Source organism: Zootoca vivipara, chromosome 14, assembly GCF_963506605.1.
Source record: "Zootoca vivipara chromosome 14, rZooViv1.1, whole genome shotgun sequence".
NCBI classification, from domain to species: Eukaryota; Metazoa; Chordata; class Lepidosauria; order Squamata; family Lacertidae; genus Zootoca; species Zootoca vivipara.
Genome location: NC_083289.1, coordinates 14,467,990 through 14,487,918, shown reverse-complemented (window position 1 = coordinate 14,487,918; position 19,929 = coordinate 14,467,990). Strand labels below are relative to the sequence as shown.

At 44.7% G+C, this 19,929-nt stretch overlaps 1 protein-coding gene across 2 annotated transcripts in view; it reads left to right on the top strand.

Moving 5' to 3' along the window:
- The window catches only part of ATP8B4 (ATPase phospholipid transporting 8B4 (putative)), a 111,282-nt gene that overhangs the window by 17,355 nt on the left and 73,998 nt on the right, over positions 1-19,929 (top strand). Inside the window, exons 4-7 of one of the 2 annotated variants that reach the window (XM_035132046.2) lie at positions 2,081-2,139; positions 7,337-7,450; positions 9,694-9,792; positions 15,912-15,973. In XM_035132046.2, the coding sequence (XP_034987937.2) occupies positions 2,081-2,139; positions 7,337-7,450; positions 9,694-9,792; positions 15,912-15,973 (334 nt within the window). Of the gene's footprint in view, positions 1-2,080; positions 2,140-7,336; positions 7,451-9,693; positions 9,793-15,911; positions 15,974-19,929 lie in introns of those variants that run through there. The other variant, XM_035132049.2, reaches the window with a different exon arrangement.

The following is a 19,929-nucleotide window of genomic DNA, read 5'->3' as shown; positions in this document are numbered from 1 at the left end:
GCCAGGGGGCGCTGCCCGCCCCCTGTTGCGACGCCCCTGCGCACGGCGGAGGCGGCCCCAGACCCGCGCGCCTCCGGAGAGCGGCCTGAAGCCGCTGAACAGCTGAGAGGTGCGCCTGGGGCGGCCTCCGCTGCGCCTCTCAGTGGGCGCAGCGGCGCTCCTGGTGGCCTGGCGCCCCGCGCCACCAGACCCGGGCCTAGAGACGGCCCTGTGAAAATTCTTTCATTTATATTTTATGCATTTATTTACATTTTATACATTTTTTATTTGGACAAACTAATAAGAATAAATAAATAAGAATAAAAATGTGCACTCCACCACCCAGACCATTCCATTGTAACTATCCAACCTCCCAAAATTTCAACACCTCTCGCGATGGTTTGACTCCTTTCTGTTTTAACAGTACAAATTCTCCTCAAAATCATTTCTCCTGCATATTCCCCGTCTTACCTTAATAGCACATGTTAATTTATCGGGTGGTGCTGTGGTCTAAATCACTGAGCCTAGGGCTTGCCAATCGGAAGGTCAGCGGTTCGAATCCCCATGATGGGGTGAGCTCCCATTGCTCTGTCCCAGCTCCTGCCAACCTAGCAGTTCAAAAGCACGTCAAAGTGCAAGTAGATTACCGGCAGGAAGGTAAACGGCGTTTCCGTGTGCTGCTCTGGTTTTGCCAGAAGCGGCTTAGTCATGCTGGCCACATGACCCGGAAAAACTGTCTGTGGACCAACGTCAGCTCCCTCGGCCAGTAAAGCGAGATGAGTGCCGCAACCCCAGAGTCGTTCGCAACTGGACTTAACCGTCAGGGGCCTTTACCTTTACCTTTAATTTATCATTAATCATTAATCGTTTATCATTAATAGCTATGTCCCACACCTCTTTATACCATTCTTCCATTTTGTATTCTGCTTGCCCCTTCCACTTCCTAGCTATAATAATTCGTGCTGTCAATAAATTTGTGAGCAAGTCCTTCATAGCCTGCAAACCTTCCACCCCATCAAAACTCCACTTCTGGGGACAAGGAGAAGGGCCATTTCTGTAGTGGTGTCCAGTCTGTAGGATGCTCTCCCACATCCCATAATAAGGGAGGTGCTGACAGTGATGTTGTCTCAGTGCCAACTAAAAACATGGAGGCAACATCATTGTCAGCACCTGCCTTCTAGCGAGACCATCAGTCCTGAGCATTGGGGCTGATAGGAACTGTAGACTGATTAATATAAAGGGCCCCAGGTTCCCAACTCCACTTCTGTCTCTATGACAATGGAAGGCAGGAATGGAGGGCAAAACTACAAGTAAAGAAACACTGACCAGGGTTGATGGTACCACATGGCTCCCTTGGGCAACAGCCTATTAGAGCCCAAGGCTAATGCTTTCTTTTGGCCTCAAAGCACGTTGAAGCCAGAACATCTTAAACATGGGAAAAGGTAGTGCTCAGGGTTGATGGGAGTTTTAGTCCAACCACATCTGGAGGGCGCACAGGTTAAAAGCGGTGATCATTTTGTTATAAAATTCAATATTTATTATAACATCTAAGACAATTAAATGTTTCAAAAATTATATAACTACCACTACAGTATTTATATATTCTGGCTGCGCTGAAATTATCAGCCACAAACCCAGTCCCTCGGAGGTTATTTCATCTAGACATTCATTTTCAACTTGTGAAATTATCTCCCATGTCCTTCAGACCTTTCACCGCAATGTTTCTTCCCACAAGTTTGGCAAGATGTGTGTGGTTTTTTCTTCTTCTTCCCCCACTCATAGTTTTAGCTTTCATTTCTTTACATTTCCCTTTATCGTCTCCTGGTGCACATGAGAAATGAAAACCGAAACCATTTTTGCAGAGCAATTTGAGCTTTTAAATCAGCCTTCCCAAACCAGGTGCCCTTCAGTCGCAGTGGACTACAACTCCCATCAGCGCCAGCCAGCATGGAACTGGCTGAGGTTGATGGAAGTGGCAGCCCAGCAACCGACAAAGTTATTTAAAAGGAAGGAAGAATAGGAAACAATAAAGAAAGCTGGTCTTTACAGAAACTGTAATCTGGTTTGCCTTCTTATGCTTTCATGGGTTTTAATTTTTCAGAGGAGAAGCGGAGAGTGAAAGCCAATAATCGTGAATATAATGAGAAATTTCAGTACGCAGTGAGTACAGTGTGTTTTGATAGTGGAAACATCCACCAATCAGTGGTTTCCAATTAGCTAAGTATTGCAGACCCCCCGTTTTTCAAGCTACTTTTGAAAATGTTGATATCTTTATGGGAGCTTATGTTATGTGCAGTGCTTTTTTCTTGGAGGTACGCAGGGGTATGCATACCCCTAAACATTTTGTGAGCCTTTGTACTTTTGTCCATTTGCTGTATTTATTTTCCCCAATTTGAACTATAAAATGGTGATTTTATTGAGTCAAAATGAGAGTACCCCTAAACAATTTTTTTCCCCGGAAAAAAGCACTGGTTATGTGCATGGTGCCACGGACCTTCTGAGTGGGTTACCAAGATCTCCTAGGGTCCGTGGACCACCAGTTGGGAACTGCTGCATTAATGGTTCTCTTTTTATTGGGTTTTGTAAGTGGACTGGCAAGACATTTTAAGAGTCAAGGCGTTTTTTAGATTTATTCTAATGTTATCTTATTGAAAGTCTTGTAGACCGAAGGTGAACTGCTAAGGTCAGCTAGCTTTTCTACCGAAAAAACGTTCCCCTCTTGCTGATCAAAAGCATCATAGAATTGCAGAGGTGGAAGGGACCCTGAGGATCATCTAGAACCATGGTTCCCCACGTGGGACAATTTCATTTTTAAGGGGGGGGGAGTTCAAGATTGAGTTTTTAACAGTTACATTGGTACCTCTACTTACGAACACGATCCATCCAGGGTGCCGTTCGCACCCCGAAAAGTCCATAAGTAGAGTGTCGCTACTGCGCGTGCGCGAAGCACACAGATCACTTCTGCGCATGTGTGAAACACTTCCGGGTTTGTTGCGTTCGTAACTGAAAGTTACGTAACCAGAGCAGTACATAACTAGAGGTATGACTGTAATGGCCTTTTAGGCTTCCTGCACATGAATAGGAGTTCACTTTTGAAATAATAAGAATTATATGCCATTGGGGGGGGGCACACCAGGATTTTAGAGATGCTTAGGTGGGGCATGGCCAAAAAAAGGTTGGGAACCACTGATCTAGAATAACAGGAATATGCATCTGTCCCATACGGGGATTGAAGCTGCAATCAGCGGGAGATAACCAGGGCATGTACCACTTTCTCCAAGCCATGAATAAACTTATAAACTTCTGTCATCTCACCTCTTGCTCACTTTTTCTCTGAAGCCCCAAGTGCTGCAACATCTTTTCAAAGGGAAGTCGCTTCAAGTTTAGTAAGGCGAATGTTCACAACACTTCGGGGGGAAACCACAAACCTGGCCTCTTGGAAGTTATTTCATCTAGACGTTCATTCTCTAGATGAGAATCCTGAAAAAACGGAATCTATTCCCAGTCACAGTGTATTTTATTTATTCGCTTCTCTCTTTAAAAGTCATGTTGGCTGCCTGTGCCTGTTCCCATCAGGGGTGTGCAGTCATACTGAGCGAGAGGATGAGTGCATGAGTTAAATCCTGCTCTGTTCATCAGGATTCGATGCAGACCCCTCCTAATTCAGGAAGAGATTTTCCTTGGAATCCCCTGCTAAAATGAAGGTGGAAGGAACTTTTATCTTAGCAGCACCTTGCAAGCCCTGAAGTCCTGGCTTTGGGACCTGAAACTACTTTGCCTCTTATGTAGGGATGTGGGTGGTGCTGAAGTCTAAACCACTGAGCCTCTTGGGCTTGCTGATCGGAAGGTCAGTGGTTTGAATACCCACGATGGGGAGAGCTCCTGTTGCTTTGTCCCAGCTCCTGCCAGCCTAGCTGTTTGAAAGCACATCAGGGCAAGTAGATAAATAGGTACCACTGTGGCGGGAAGGTAAACAGCATTTCCGTGCGCTCTGGCTTCCATCGTGGTGTCCTGTTGCATCAGAAGCAGTTTAGTCATGCTGGCCACATGACCCGGAAAGCAGTCTGTGGACAAATGCCGGCTCCCTCGGCCTGAAAGCGAGATGAGCACTGCACTCATAGTCGCCTTTGACTGGACTTAACTGTCCAGGGGTCCTTTACCTATTCATTACATTTGCAGCAACCCAATATGTACAGCCCCCTCCTGCCCCACTACATGACATAGTTTGTGGCTGAGAGACACCAATGTACCCAGTAAGCTTCATCGCTGAGCGAGGATTGGAACCAAGTCCATAGAGTCTGAAGTCTGTTATGCAACACACCATACTAGGCAGCTTGTAAAAACAGTTCATGCAACATCACTACATTCCCATTAAAAGACCAGATGTCCAAAAGGAAATTAAATCACTGTGCTGACTCTGGAGACAGGGGCTACCCTGAGCACGTATAACATGTGCAGATTTCTTTGTACTATCGCTTGAGCCAATGCCAGATTTCAGTGTTTGTTCCTGACAAATCCCGAAGTGAGTCTGTAAGGCCAATTATCTGTGTACTTTGCTAGGTCTAGACATTTATTTCAGCTGCGGAAGCTTTGCGTAACTGTAAGTCCGATATAGTCTGATATATGGATATAGTCTTTTTAATTTGCTAAAAGTGCTTTTGATTATTTAGATGAGAAACAGCATCAAGATAGTATAGTCTGAAAATAGTGGTTGGGTGGATTTATTATGAGCTACCAGGGAGTAGATTTGGCTTCGGGATATATTTTCCTAATAAAATCTGTTATTGGTTACCTTTATATTCCCTTCATCTTTGACAGGTAAAGGTAAAGGTACCCCTGACCGTTAGGTCCAGTCGCGGACGACTCTGGGGTTGTGCGCTCATCTCGCTCTATAGGCCGAGGGAGCCGGAGTTTGTCCGCAGACAGCTTCCGGGTCTTGTGGCCAGCAGGACTAAGCCGCTTCTGGCGAACCAGAGCAGCGCACGGAAACGCCGTTTACCTTACCGCCGGAGCGGTACCTATTTATCTACTTGCACTGGAGTCCTTTCGAATTGCTAGGTTGGCAGGAGCTGGGACCAAACAATGGGCCACAGCGCTCGCCCAGCAGGGGTGCAGAAGGGGCGCTGAATATTGTCAGCTGCGTCCCTCCTGCCCACCTGCCTGCCTGGGCTGGGCTGCAGTGGGGAGAGAAGCGCTTCGCACTGCCAGCGAGGCCAGGCCTGAGGGAGGAGGTGGATCATGGCCGCCTCCATGATGGGCGCCCGGGAGGCGGCGGCGAAGCAGCTGCTAGGCTGGGGCTGTGCGGAGCAGAGCGCCGCTGCCAAGCTGAGCAGGGCTCGGTCTCCCCCTGCTCGCCACGCCCGTGGAGGGACAGAGCGAGGGAGACAGGCAGGCAGAGACGGGGGCAGGGGCAGGGAGGGAAGGTCACCAGCCGCCCCACCGACAGGCCTCCGGGGCAGAGCTAGCAGGGAGAACGGGAGGGCGCTGGGTGCGGGGCAGGGGATGCTGGGTGCGGGGTCCTTCCACGGCCCCGTGGGGAAGGCAGGGGTATTGCTGCAATGCGCCCTTCAGTCCATGGGGGAAGCCGGTCAATGTGGTGGTGTCATGTATATATAAGTGCATTGTTATATATGCACTTATATATACGGGGGGCGCCGGAGGGATCTTTGCACCACGGCGCCAGGTATGCTTAAGACGGCCCTGAATGGGAGCTCACCCCGTCACAGGGATTCGAACCGCCGACCTTCCGATTGGCAAGCCCTAGGCTCAGTGGTTTAGACCACAGCGCCACCTGTGTACCTCATCTTTGACAATCAGTGCAGCACATAGGCAAGGCAAGGGATAAAAGGGACAGCAGGTGGAATGTGTTTGGCTAGGATTGCTAAGATGCTGGTGCGACAAGCAATGTGCCTCTGGCCTCTTGGGACTCAGTTTTAGCACATCAAAAGCGAGAGGAATCCCTGGACTGGGCAAACAAACAGCCACTCATCCAAGGGGTTTGGGTCTAAGCGGTCTGTGCTGGCTCAACACACACAAACCCTCCAAGTGTTCCTACTTTCTTTTCTTCTTCTTCTTAAAATAATTTTTATTTGATTTTAAAAAGAAATAAATATACACAAATTCAACTGCAAATCCATAGAAAGAGACTGCTCTGAATCGCAAGACTTCTCCCCCCCATCTCTTTCGTGGGTCCTAATATCGACATTTACAACTGCATATCTTTGCGTTAGCCACGGGTTTTTTTTATCCATCTCAGTTATCCACAATTTTTGTTACCTTACAAGTGAGATTAAAATCCTGCTAATGCTTTCATCTGCTTACAGTGGTCTCCTAAATAAATTATAATTTTCCCCATTCTTTTTTTAAAAGTTCTTTTCTTCTTGGTTCCTGAGCTTTCCAGTTAACTTTGAGATTTCGGCATAGTCCATCAACTTGGTTTGCCATTCTTCCTGGGTCGGGTTTGTTTATTCTTTCCATTTCTGGGCTATTTTCCAGAGACAGTCCCAGATTTACAGAAGCCGTCCCGGTTTCTGATTTGATCCTGGGATGTCCCGCTTTTCCTTAGGATGGCCCTATTTTCATCGGAGAAATGTTGGGGGGGTCTGTGCACGGCTTGTTGTCCGGTGCCTTCTCTGAGAGCAGAGGCTTGCCAACAGGAGGAAAAGGAGGCAGCTTTAGTAAGGAAGGGTCCATCGGGAAGGGTCTGGTGATACAGGAATCAGGTTTTCTTCTGACAATTGACCTCTGGTATCTGGGGGAATGGTGCTGGACTCGTAATTAGGGATGTTGGAGAGCTCTGTCGGAAACCGAAGCAGAAATTGCCACAAATCACATGTTTGTCTGAGGTCCGGGATGGAAATCACACAAGAGAATACAAGCAGTTTCTGCTACTGTTCCTCCCCCCCCACATTTTTTAATCAAAACCACAGCAGGAGGGGGACATTTAACCCTTCCCTATCTTGCTGCAGTCTTGATACCAGCACCCTGCACTGAATTTACACCTTGGAAAAAAAGCTCTTGACCTTTATATTTAGCTGTTAAGGGGCTTTATAAATGATGATAATGATGATGATTAATGTTTATATATTATATATTTTGTAAATTTTGCATAGCTCAGTGCTTTGGCTTTTTATATGCAAAACAGTATTAAGAATAAATGAAGAATCACATTTTTATTATGTTTATCGTTAAGTCTATAGCCATTAGCCAGTTGCCAAACTTTGGTGCAGAATCATAAAAATGGTAGAGTCAGATGAGGGTCAATTTTCCGGCTTTTCTGTTTAATGTATACATTTTTTGCTCTCCCATGTTAATGCGTTTTAAATCTCCCCCACCCCCATTCTTGTGTATTTTTCAGAACAATCGCATCCAAACATCCAAGTACAACATTCTGACCTTTTTGCCCATCAACTTGTTTGAGCAGTTCAAGCGGGTTGCCAATGCCTACTTCGTGTTCCTCCTGATTTTACAGGTTATTTTCAATATCTGTTTTTATTTTAAAGGCAAATTGAATGGAAATGGTTATAAAAGAAAAAACTGTGTACAGTCGTACCTCGGCTCCCAAACGCCTTGGGTGTCGAATGTTCTGGCTCCTGAACGATTGAAAACCGGAAGTGAGTGTTCCGGTTTTCTAATGTTCTTTTGGAAGCTGAACATCCGACAGGGTTTCCGTGGCTTCCGATTGGCTGCAGGAGCTTCTTGCAGCCAATCAGAAGCTGCGCTTTGGAAGTCGAAAGTTTCAGAAGTCAAATGGACTACCGGAACGGATTCTGTTCGACTTCCAAGGTACGACTGTATATTGTTACGCGCCACCCTGATCTCTGAGTGATGAGACTCAAGAGCAGGGGTCCCCAAACTTGGGTCTCCCGCTGTTTTCGGACTACAACTCCCATCATTCCTAGCTAGTAGGACCAGTGGCCAGGGATGATGGGAATTGTAGTCCAAAAACAGCGGGAGACCCAAGTTTGGGAAACACTGCTTCAGAGGTTCCAGTTCCTTATCCAGGGTTCAGTTTGCTTGGAATGAAGGTCAGCAAAGACTGGTGTCTTCAGTACATACGGTTTTATTTACAACCTGAGGGTGGAGTGGCTTACAACATTAATACCCCAAAAGATATTGCATCTCCATTAGTCACAGCTTAGGATCCAGCACAGAACAAGACATATCTCTCTGTCCCCAGCTTCCAGCTTGCCTCTTCCATCCCACTCCCACCTCTCCCTACGCCAAGCTTTGGCCTATTGCTCTCCATCACTTACCTGTGGCTATTGCAACCTAGCTCACTCTTTTAGATGCTGATGATCCCCCAAAGGACCCGGGTATTGTAGTTTGTTAAGGGTGATGGGAATTGTAGCTCTGTGAGGGGTCAATTGTGTTCCAAGGCACCCGAGCCACAAAGTTCCCAGGAGAACAATAAATCACACTGACAGTGTATTTTGGTTTGTGGGTTCAAATAGGCCACAACTTCATTGGTTACAGATGTGAGCGGTTTGGTTTGGGCATTGGGGTGAAGACGGGCTATATCTTGACTCCTGCCCGTCTACAGGGAGTCCACTTAAGGGTAAACCACTAATAAGGGGTGCCCTATGAGTTACATCAAATAGGGGCATCCCGAGGGGTCCCCGTAGGGGCTGTGATATGGCCCTAGCTCAAAGTTGTGACGACTGCTACTAGGTAGGCGATAACCAAATGGCCGGTGACAATTTGCCAAGTGGAAAAAATTCCTACCTGGCACCAACAACATGGCAACTGACTATTGCCATAGCGAGGTCCTATCAGAGCAGGCATCCCCAACCTGCGGCCCTCCAGATGTTTTGGCCGACAACTCCCACCATCCCTAGCTAACAGGACCATGTGTCGGGGAAGATGGAAATTGTAGTCCAAAACATCTGGAGGGCCGAACTTTGGGAATGCCTGTATCAGAGTAAAGCATGAAAAGAGGGTGGGTGAGTAGGGCGATCCGGCGAAGGGGCGAGAAAGAGGGTGCCGGCTGACCATGCCACCATTAAGTGGCCCGCAGCCAAACTCACCCTGGCAGCAGATTGGCTGGGGCTGTCCCCAGCACAGATGACATGGCTGGCTGTGACGTGGGGCGGAGGGAGGCAGCGTACCTCCACCCCTACGCTGGAAAACTGTTGAGGCTCGACTGACTGGGCGCAATGCCACCCACCGGATAAAAAGTGAGCAGACCTAAAGTAACCATTATTCTTTTGGGTGTGTGGCGTGCTTTAAATGTACAGTGTGTGCTCAGGCTCACACTCTAGGTGAAACTTGACATTTCACGTGGGATTTCTATGAAACTATAGGAGGCTTTCTTAATATTACTTGCATACCTGCCAAGTTCCGGCCTGAGAAATAAGGGACTGGACCGGAAGTAGCAGACCGGAAGTAGCGCTGTCGCCATTTTGGAACTGGGCGGAGCATGCTCAGAAGCGACTTTTGATGCTGCTCTGCCCTGTTCCAAAATGGCCACCGCACCAGAAGTCACGCTGCAGCCATTTTGGAACTGGGCAAAGCAGCATCAAAAGTCGCTTCTGAGCATGCTCCGCCCAGTTCCAAAATGGCTGCCACGCCAGAATAAACCGGGGAAAAACAAAAAAATCCGTTTTTTTTGCTGGGAACAGCTGGAAAAACGGGGGTTTCCTGGGGAATACGGGAGACTTGGCAGCTATGATTACTTGTCCTCACCAAAAAAATCCTTTACTCGTTCTCTTACAGTTGATTCCAGATGTATCCTCTTTATCATGGTTTGCTACCATTGTTCCTTTAGCGCTGGTTTTAACCATTACAGCTGCCAAAGATGCCACAGACGACTACGTAAGTCTTTGCAGTAATTTACTGGTGCCCCCCTTTTTTGGTACACTATCACAAGATGGCTGCCTAAAAGATATAGCACCTCTGTATCTGTACCCTAACCATTTTATACAGATTTTGGCAGTGGGATTCACAGCAAGGTTTTGGTTTGCAATGTTATGCAGTCTTTCCCCCCTCTGTATATTTTTATTTTATTTTAAGAAGAGTTAAACATCTCAAAAACTTTCTGCTTTTGCACAAAAAATGATACTGATGAAAAAATGGTTATGACGTATCATAGAGTATGTTTCCCTCTTGACATCTTTTTAATTGTGCAGTTGTGATTATTTGTGCACCTGATGCTATCAGGGTGGTCACACACAAGCCTACTTTCAATATTGTTTCTGCAAATGTTTTGGGGCAGTCAGACTGCTTCACTTTTAGTCAGTAGATCTCTTGTAACTTCCTGCTGAAATCCTGTGTGCGTGTGTTTCAAATTACAGTTTTACAATCCCATATCCAACATACAACCTTTGTGGGTCCTATTGTTAGTCATTTCCTCCTGCATCTTTTACAATAATCCAAATCTTTTACAGCTCCATTATGTCCAAAGATTCACCATTAAACTACAAGTGTTTAATGTAACTTCTTATGCCGTAAATGTTGTGGTTTATTTTGGGCCGGCTTTTGTTGTGCTATAGCACCTCCAGGCAACACTAACATTGCAGAACAAAGTGAAGCAGAATAAATCTACCACAAAGGTACTACTGTTGTGTAAAGAACATATTGCAGAATATACCCACAATGAAATACCAGCCTGGTCCTTCCTTCCTTTTTACACAAACCCCCCACCGTGTGTGTGTGGGGGGGGGGGGCTGTGTTGGTCTTTAAAAAAAAGCGGAATACGGTAGGTTATTTGTCTCACTTCAAGGAAGGCAGTCTGTAAGGGCTTGTTCAGATAAATTCAACCGTTTTGATGGATGTAATAATGGAATAATAATAATAATAATAATAATAATAATAATAATAATAATAATAATATATTATTTATACCCCGCCCATCTGGCTGGATTTCCCCAGCCACTCTGGGCGGCTTCCAACAGAAAAATAAAACACAGTGATCTATTAAACATTAAAAGCCTCCCTAAACAGGGCTGCCTTCAGATGTCTTCTAATGGAATACTGAATGGTAAAGTTTTTATAAAATATGCAGGGATTTATGATATGTAAAATGAACCATGGAAAGAGAAGAAGGGAAGTCATTGATATCTTAAGGATGTAAAATGAATATTTTAAATCATAAAACAGAAAGTTAAATAAACATTATATATATAAACTGAATCTCGCAACTCAGGAAAGCAACTTAGGGTTCAACCCCTATACATTAAACCTTTAGTGGTGCTTTCATCTCAGTGAAATGAGTATTAAAGACTGTTGCTTATTCCAACAAAACACCCAGGGAGTCTTGTGGCATCTTTGAGACGAACACATTTACTGTGGCATAAGCTTTGTAGACTCAAACCACCTTTGTCAGATGCGTGAAGTGAAATCTTAGTTGGGAAAGGTATAAGGGAAAAATTATAAGGGGGCAGTAGAATGGCAAGCAGGTGCAGAATTACAGCCAGTGAAAATTGGAGTTTAAAGATGTTAATCCTTTTACCGGAGCAGGCTGGTCATAATTATGGTGATTATATATAAACTGATTATGGATCAATTAAACTTGTGGCTCCTCCATCTACTACAATAGCATGAAAGCAGACTACAGGGAAGACGCTCCCATTGTAGGGAAAGGCCATGGTTTAGTGGGGGAGCAGATGCTTTGCATGCAGAAGAAAATCCTGGGTTTGATCCTCAGCATCTCCAGACAGGGTTGCTGGAAAGTGCCTTTCTGAATACCTAGAAATACCAAAGGATAATAATAATAATAATAATAATAATAATAATAATAATAATAAATTCACTTATACCCTACCCATCTGGCTGGGTTTCCCCAGCCACCCTGGGCGGCTCCCAACAGAATATAAAAACACGATAAAGCATCAAACATTAAAAACTTCCTGAAACAGGGCTGCCTTCAGATGCCTTCTAAAAATCAGATAGTTGTTTATTTCCTTGACATCTGATGAGAGGGAGTTCCACAGGGTGGGCACCACTACCGAGAAGGCCCTCTGCCTGGTTCCCTGTAACCTCATTTCTCGCAGGGAGGGAACCGCCAGAAGGCCCTCGGCGCTGGACCTCAGTGTCCGGGCTGAATGATGGGGGTGGAGACGCTCCTTCAGGTATACTGGGTCGAGGCCGTTTGCTTTAAAGGTCAGCACCAACACTTTGAATTGTGCTCGAAAGCATACTGGGAGCCAATGTAGGTCTTTCAGGACCAGTGTTATTTGGTCCTGGTGGCCACTCCCAGTGGCCAGTCTAGCTGCCGCATTCTGGATTAGTTGCAGTTTCTGGGTCACCTTCAAAGGTAGCCCCACATAGAGCACATTGCAGTAGTCCAAGCGGGAGATAACCAGAGCATGCACTACTATGCCTAGACAGTCTGCGGGCAGGTAGGGTCTCAGCCTGGACCATATTAAGCTCAGATGGACTTATAGTCTCTAGCAGGTGTGGGTAACCTTTGGTCTTCCAGTTGTTGCTGAATTACAACTCTTAAGCCATTGGCCAAGCTTGCTGGGGCTGGTGGGAGCTGTAGTTCAGGAAGTTTCTGGGTTTGTTTGGTTTTTTGCACCAGGGTAGGAGTTCTGGGGAGATTTCTCTGGGAGTTTTTGAATGTTGTGAAACAGTTCAATGGGAGATGAAGAAACTTGAATTCTTCAGTGAATCCTCCCCGGGGCTTTGAGGATTCCATTAATAAACATACGTTACATCAAATTGAAGTGAGTTAGAGGAAACCATTAAAAGTAAAAAAATAATTGAGGACGGGGGAAAATCCTTGGTCTTTTTCTTTGCCAGAGCTTTTCCAGACAACAGTGGGTAGTGGAAGAAACACATGTTTGGTATGGTTTTTAAGAAAATTCTTAAATGTCTTTCTTTTAAAAAAGATCTTGCATCATATTCTGATCATATTTAGTGAGGTTCTAGTGCAGATGAGCAACGTGGAGCTAAAACTGAGGAAGGTGGGGTTATTTTTCTTTCACATCCACTGGCTTGACTCCAGTGGGAAACAGTTCTGTGGTTTTGCGAAATATTCTCTGGCATTGCAACAGGGCAAACCTTTGATCTTGCAAAGCAATAGAAATGAAGGCCTTGCAGTCAACAACTAAACTGGCGGCTGCTTGAGTGATTAGTGTCTCAATGGCTCATCAGCCTGCATCTGTCCATCAATTCTTACTTCTAAGAAGACTTTACATTGTGCCTGAGCAATTCTTGGTTACCTTGTGGGTCCTTTCCCCCCATTATTTCTGGAGAGGGTACATATCAGGCACCCACTAAAGGAGTCTTCTTCAGAAGAGGACCTCATCCTTCCTGAAGAGAACCATATGGAACTGGTACAGGTAAACTTTGGTCCTTCAGATCAAAGTTGGTGAGCGTTTTTTAGGATTGAAGATTAGGCCCCCGAAACAGACTACTTGCACTGGCATGTTTTTGAACTGCTAGGCTGGCAGACAACTTCCACAATCTTTGGGCCTTGGCCATGCTTGCTGAAGTTAATGGGAGCTGTAGTTAAGCAATATCTGGAGGGCCAAAAATTCCCTACACATGATACAGAGGGACAGGTGAGGTTAGGCAACAAGCCCAAGAGAGCACTGGAACATGAAGGTTTAGCATCAGGCTGTAGAGTGTTTGAGGACCAGGACATTCACAAGGAAACCAAAATACTTGTTTACCTATTGTACTACCTATGGTGCCTTAATGTATGCTTGTGAAATGTGGACCACTTATAAACGCCATCTGCAATTCCTCAAAAGATTCAATCAACAGTGTCTCCGAATAATTTTGCACATCGCTTGGGAAGACAGGCGAACTAATGCCAGTGTACTGGAAGAAGCAAAGATCACGAGTGTTGAGTGCTGATGTTCTTCAACATCAACTTCATTGGACTGGCCATGTTGTGCGGATGCCTGATTATCGCCTTCCAAAGTAACTACTCTATTCCGAACTTAAAAATGAAAAGCGTAATGCTGGTGGTCAACAAAAGAGGTTTAAAGACTCTCTCAAGGCAAATCTAAAAAAAAAAGTAGTATAAACACTGACAACTTGGAAACACTGGCCTGCGAGCGCTCCAATTGGAGAACAGCCTTCACTGTTCTTTTTTTAAAGGGATTTTCCCTTATGCTGAATAGGCTTCCTCATGAGAAAAGGGAAAACTTGGCAGCTATGACCAAAGGTGTCATGGGCTGTGAAGACGCTCGAACTCAAGACAAAAGGGAGAAACATGCTAAGAGGAAGGCACACTTGGCAAACCCTCACTGTGATCAGCTCCTGCCTGGAAACCCATGCCCCCACTGTGGAAGGACGTGTGGATCCAGAACTGGCCTCCACAGTCACTTACGGACTCACTGTTAAAACCGTGTTTATGGAAGACAATCTTATTCGGCTGCGAGGGATCGCCAAAGAAGATTCTTCTTCTTCTTCTTCTTCTTCTTCTTCTTCTTCTTCTTCTTCTTCTTCTTCTTCTTCTTCTTCTTCTTCTTCTTCTTCTTCTTCTTCCTCCTCCTCCTCCTCCTCCTCCTCCTCCTCCTCCTCCTGTAGTTAGGTACTAGAGTGCCTGTCCAAAAGCTAAGACTTCATTCAGAGTAACAAACTACACATGAGGAATCACACACACCGGGTTCTGCCCAACTTGGGGGGTGGGGCGGTGTGTGTGTGTATGACATCTCATGGCAGGAGGAGGTCCGATGGGACCCTCCACAGCCATGGGGAGGCCTGAGGGGGCCTGCTGTGACTGTGGGTAGGCCCAGTGGGTCTGTCACAGCTACAGGAGGGCCCCCAACGGGGCCGGTCACAGCTGTGGGTAGGTCCAATGGAGCCTGCCATGGCTCTGGGATATTGAGAGGTCCCGTCTCCCTCCTTGAATTTTTTTTGGGGGACCTCGTGTCCCCACCTGTTAGATGGTGCCCTTGTGAGGAGTAGTGTCCTCATGAGTAGACCTTACTCCATAGCTAGCAAAGATGCCTGGTTATAATTGTTTTCTGCATTAGGTGCCCAAATACCTTGACCTACTTTGGGTACCATGCTCCATGATAGAGGAGGCTGCCAATTTTTGCCTGGCCTCAGGCAGCAAAAAGCCTTGAACTGGCCCTGAGGATTATTGTTGCTGACGGTTGACCACAAGCTGGCCAGTTTGACCTGGCTGTATATGCAATTGTTTTAGCTGTTTTTAACATTTGTAAGTGTTTTGTATGTGTTTTTGTTATATTGCAAATTGCTTTGGGATGCCTCATGGGAAGTGATTCATAGATGAAATAAATGTGTCTAAAAGTTCAAGTTTAGAAAAGGGAAGCCGCTAGAGTTTGCCCACTCTGGAAACAGCACTTTGGGGAACAATTTTCTCCCCGATCTTTTCCCATTTAACTTCTTAAAGCTTTAAGTAGCAGCTCTGCAATATATCACGAGGGCAAAAGCCTCTAATTTTCAGGATGGTCCCTAAATTGCGGGACTCCTTTACCACAGAAGTGCATCTGCCATCTTCCTTGTACAAATTCTGCCATATGCTGAAGACATACCTTTTTTGGGTATGGGGAAGAATTTACAGTATATTGTTCTGCTTCGTTTGGAAAGGGTATATGCATTTTAGAATTGTAATGCTGTTATCTGTGTTTTTAACCCTGTTTTCTATTCCTTTATCCGACCCTGGTATCTTATGGTGAAGTGTGGATAAGAGATATTGTAGATAAATAAACAGATAAAGAAATATGCCGTGCAGCTCCTAATTTTGTGCTCCTGAGCTATGGGCTTTCCCGGCATTCTTTCCTTGATGTCGCTTCCTCACTTCAACCCTCAGTCTCGCTCATCAAAACAGCAATGTGGAAATCTGCAAATGGAACCCCTAGCTAAGTCCATTTTACTTTCCTGTTCCAAGCAACTTGTTTACATTCTGGCTGGAACCGAATTGCAGAGTACTGTGTGTGTGTGTGTGTACCACACTTACCTGGGCATTTACAGGCCTGTTTTTTCTTCTTCCTCCTTTTAACCCTTTGCAGTTTCGCCACAAAAGTGACAACCAGGTGAACAACCGGCAGGCTGAAGTACTCATTGATGGCAAGTAAGAAGCACGCCTTTATAATTTTCTGCATGCAATATACAGTATACAGTTACGGAAATCACTAGGCATTTGCCAAAATGCAGAATCCTGACGCTGAAGTATTAAAACGGGGGGGGGGGGGGAGCTGCACATTGCCTTCCAGTCTTTTCTGCCCTCAGCCGCAACTTCTTTCCCTAGGCACGTACCAACCTGTTATAAGAAAAACTGCTCCCTTTCCCTTATGGGGTATTCCAGAGCCCATATAGAGTCCTTAAGTGGGTTCCCTGTTGGTAGAAGAAAGTAACAGAGGCCAACCAGAGTAGAAGCAAAGCTGCTAGTAAGCCTGATCTTTATTCAAGGAACTGTTGCAACAGGGTCCCCACTCACCACACACAGGAGGGAGGAGAACCCTGAACAATGGTGCACAAGCACCAAGACTTTTGAAATTGCCCACCCTCTAGCCCAAGACCACCACCCCAAAACAGCATACAAACACGACAGAGGGAGGTGGTCTACAGCAGAAATCCTGCCTGCCAGGATACCTGATAATGGTCACTGATTACATTACCTGGGCAGTCTGGCTATTCTTTTGTGATGGTAAATACTTTAGTTCCTGAATGCAGGTCACAGGGTCACCCTATTCAAGAGCTTCCTGCAGCCAATTGGAAGCCACGGAAGCCCCACCGGACTTCCGGCTTCCAAAAATAGTTTGCAAACTGGAACACTCACTTCTGGGGTTGCAGTGGTTCAGGAGCCAAAACATTCGACTGCTAAGGCGTTTGTCAACCAAGGTACAACTGTATACCCATGGCTAAATTGGATGATGGTCTGTAGTGATAGAATTCTGGATTATACCAGTACAAAATGCAGGGCTTACCTATGTAAAAACAAACACAGATCCCTAAAAGCCAAAGATAAAAATTAGAACATCACTGTGGAGGATATGCTAGAACTTTTTCCCTGATATGCTAGCTTTCTACATGCATGGAGCTTTTGCTATATGGTAGCATTCTAATATGTGACTCTACCCCAGTGATACAGTGACATCACTTTCAGCCTTTTAGCTTTCAACAAAGACACATTCTCACAGTTCAGTTGAATGTTGGAATACAATGTTGAGTGTTGAAATCATGAGCGATATACATACACATGTTAATCAGCCTAAAGAATATTAACACCAAATGTGTGGGTAAATGACAAACCGAGGGGCGGCCAAAGATTCCCTTTCAGAACTCTACTCAAGAACGCCTTGGCAATTGGTGCCACAGTAAATATCATCATGTTTTTATTAGTGACACATGCAAGTCACACATGGAGCAATAATGAGAAGCAGTCCGTTCGTAACTTTTTAATGTTGTCATAACTGCAATTATATCTTATGCATCATACAAGTGAAATTTGAAGTAAATGGGATGCATGCTGGGGAGATCATTATGAACAATCTTCTTTCTTGTACTTTTCCTTCTTTGGGAATAGAAAATATCTCCCTGCAAGTTGACAAATGACATTATGCACAACTTTTTTTATGAGCAATGGGCAACTTTATTAGCCTGAGAAATCTGTGAAAGGCAAGCGGCTTGACCCACTTTTATTCTGTAGTGAGCTATGAGGATTATTTCCTATTTAGCTTAGCCATGGCGTAGCCTGGCTGGTTCTGTACGTCCACAACAGGTGTGGGGCATCCGTGGCTCTCTGCCTTGTTGAACTACAACTCCCATCATCCCTGGCCATGCTTGCTGTGGTTGATGGGAGTTGTAGTTCAGAGACCTCTGGAGGACCAAAGATTCCCCACACCTGATCTACAGGCGTGTAAATCTCTGTGCATTTGTACGGTGCTAACGGGTCTCCTTTGCAGTGTGTCTGCTTGTAGCTGGTGACACCAAAATTTCTGCACATTTTTTCTGCTCCTCTATGCTTTGTGAAGCTAACATAGAAGTGAGGAATGTTGATCCCAGAGATGATCTTTCTTTAAACTGAACTCTAAGCTTCTATTTTAGGTTGTTTTGAATAGAATGTTTAGCAATAAACATCATTTTCTGAGATTTCATTTGTTTGAAATGGGATTTAAGATTGTAAATATAGCATTAACATACTGCAGCTGTAACAAACACAGATTCTTTTTTTTATTTTTAAGAATCTGTTAATGGCTGTGATGATCCACTATATCCACTATACTTCATTGTGCAATGTCTAATATGCTTTCTGGCAGCAAAGTTTTTCAAAGATCGTCAGAGTATGGGTGAATTAAGGCACGGCCTTTTTTAGGTGTACACTTAATTTTGTGTTGATAGTACACTTAAAGATGTCATGTGTGAATGAGAACATTATGAATGTGAAATCCCTATATGAGTTTGACCAAACTACGGGAGGCAGTGGAAGACAGGAGTGCCTGGCGTGCTCTGGTCCATGGGGTCACGAAGAGTCGGACACGACTAAACGACTACACAACAACAACAATGCTCATAAATGCAGCCATGATTGGCTACACTCCCCTGTCAACTGTCAACTCAGCTGCAAATCTGTAATTCCTGCCATGAAATGTGAAAAGTTTTCAGATTACACAAGCCCCCGCCCCCCAAAAGGAACTTATTGGAGCTTTCCTGGGTATAGAAAATGGCCCTGTTTTCTTGGTCACTTTTGGCACAGCAAGGTAAATAGCAAGGAGAATTGACTCATTGGCATTTTTTCAGACATTCATTTTCTTTTATTTATGTATTACGATACTACCCTCTCAATCATATTCTCAAGATGGTTTGCAAAATGAATAAAACAATTAACATCATTATTAAAAAATTAAGCTAAAAGCCACAAAATTATAAAAGCAGCAAGAAGCAAACATAACAATCTTGTTCTATTAGACTATTATGTTGCTGTGCTCCCTGTCTGTCTGTTGCCATAACATTAAATCACAGTTTCCTGCTATATCTGAACTGGGAAACCATGGTTTGGTATTTTACCACAAACCCGTATATCAATCAAACCAGGATGTGATTTTCGTTTCATAGTCAGCAGTTTATTAGGCAGATATCACTATTCTCCCCCCCCCCCACACTTTTAAAACATCTTTATTGAAAGTTCAAAAAGTACAAAATTATATGTGCACTAAAAATGGTGAAGCGTAAATAAAAGAGAGAAAAAGAGAAACAGAACCCATGCAGAAGGGAAAATAAAGGGGGAGGGGGAGGACACACAAAACTGTGTATTTTACAAGGTTGTTATTGTACTTCACCAGATTTTAACCTATTACAGTATTTGTAAGAAAGGATTCCAAATGTCATTGAATTTGTCCATGGCAAGTCTGCATTTATATGCAAGTTGTTCATATGTTGTGAGTTTGTATAAGTCTTCAATCCAATTGTGGAAGCATAGCTGCCAAGTTTTCCCTTTTCTTGTGAGGAAGCCTATTCAGCATAAGGGAAAATCCCTTAAAAAAAGGGATAACTTGGCAGCTATGTGTGGAAGGGAGCCACATTTTTATTTTTCCAATTCATCAGTATCAGTCTTTTTGCTGTGGTAAGGGCACGGAGGGTCCACTTGTATTGTCCTTTGGTAAGGTTCTGTTGTGACGTGGGGTTTGTGATTTCAGCTCTCTTGACATAACATGCTGGAGACAGTTCTCTAGTAACAGCTCTTTATTAAAGTGAACAAGACTGACTCTGAGGGCAGGAAGGCTACATTTATAGGGACAGGGAACTAGCTAGAAAGGGATACATTTTGAAGGGAACAATATCGGGCAATCACAGTGCTGCCTTTTGGAGGAAACCAATAAGACAGAGGATCCAAATACAGCAGCTTAAATGAACCAATAGTAGCTGTACCCTCTGGAACCAAAAGGCAGTTACTTTATCCTAATGCAAATACAGACAACAATAATACAGATATAAAATCCTTTGACTCAATACACAACAGGTTCCATGTGCTGGGCATATCCTGGTAATTCAAGAGGATAGTTTGCTCTGTAAATATAGGGTTGTTCT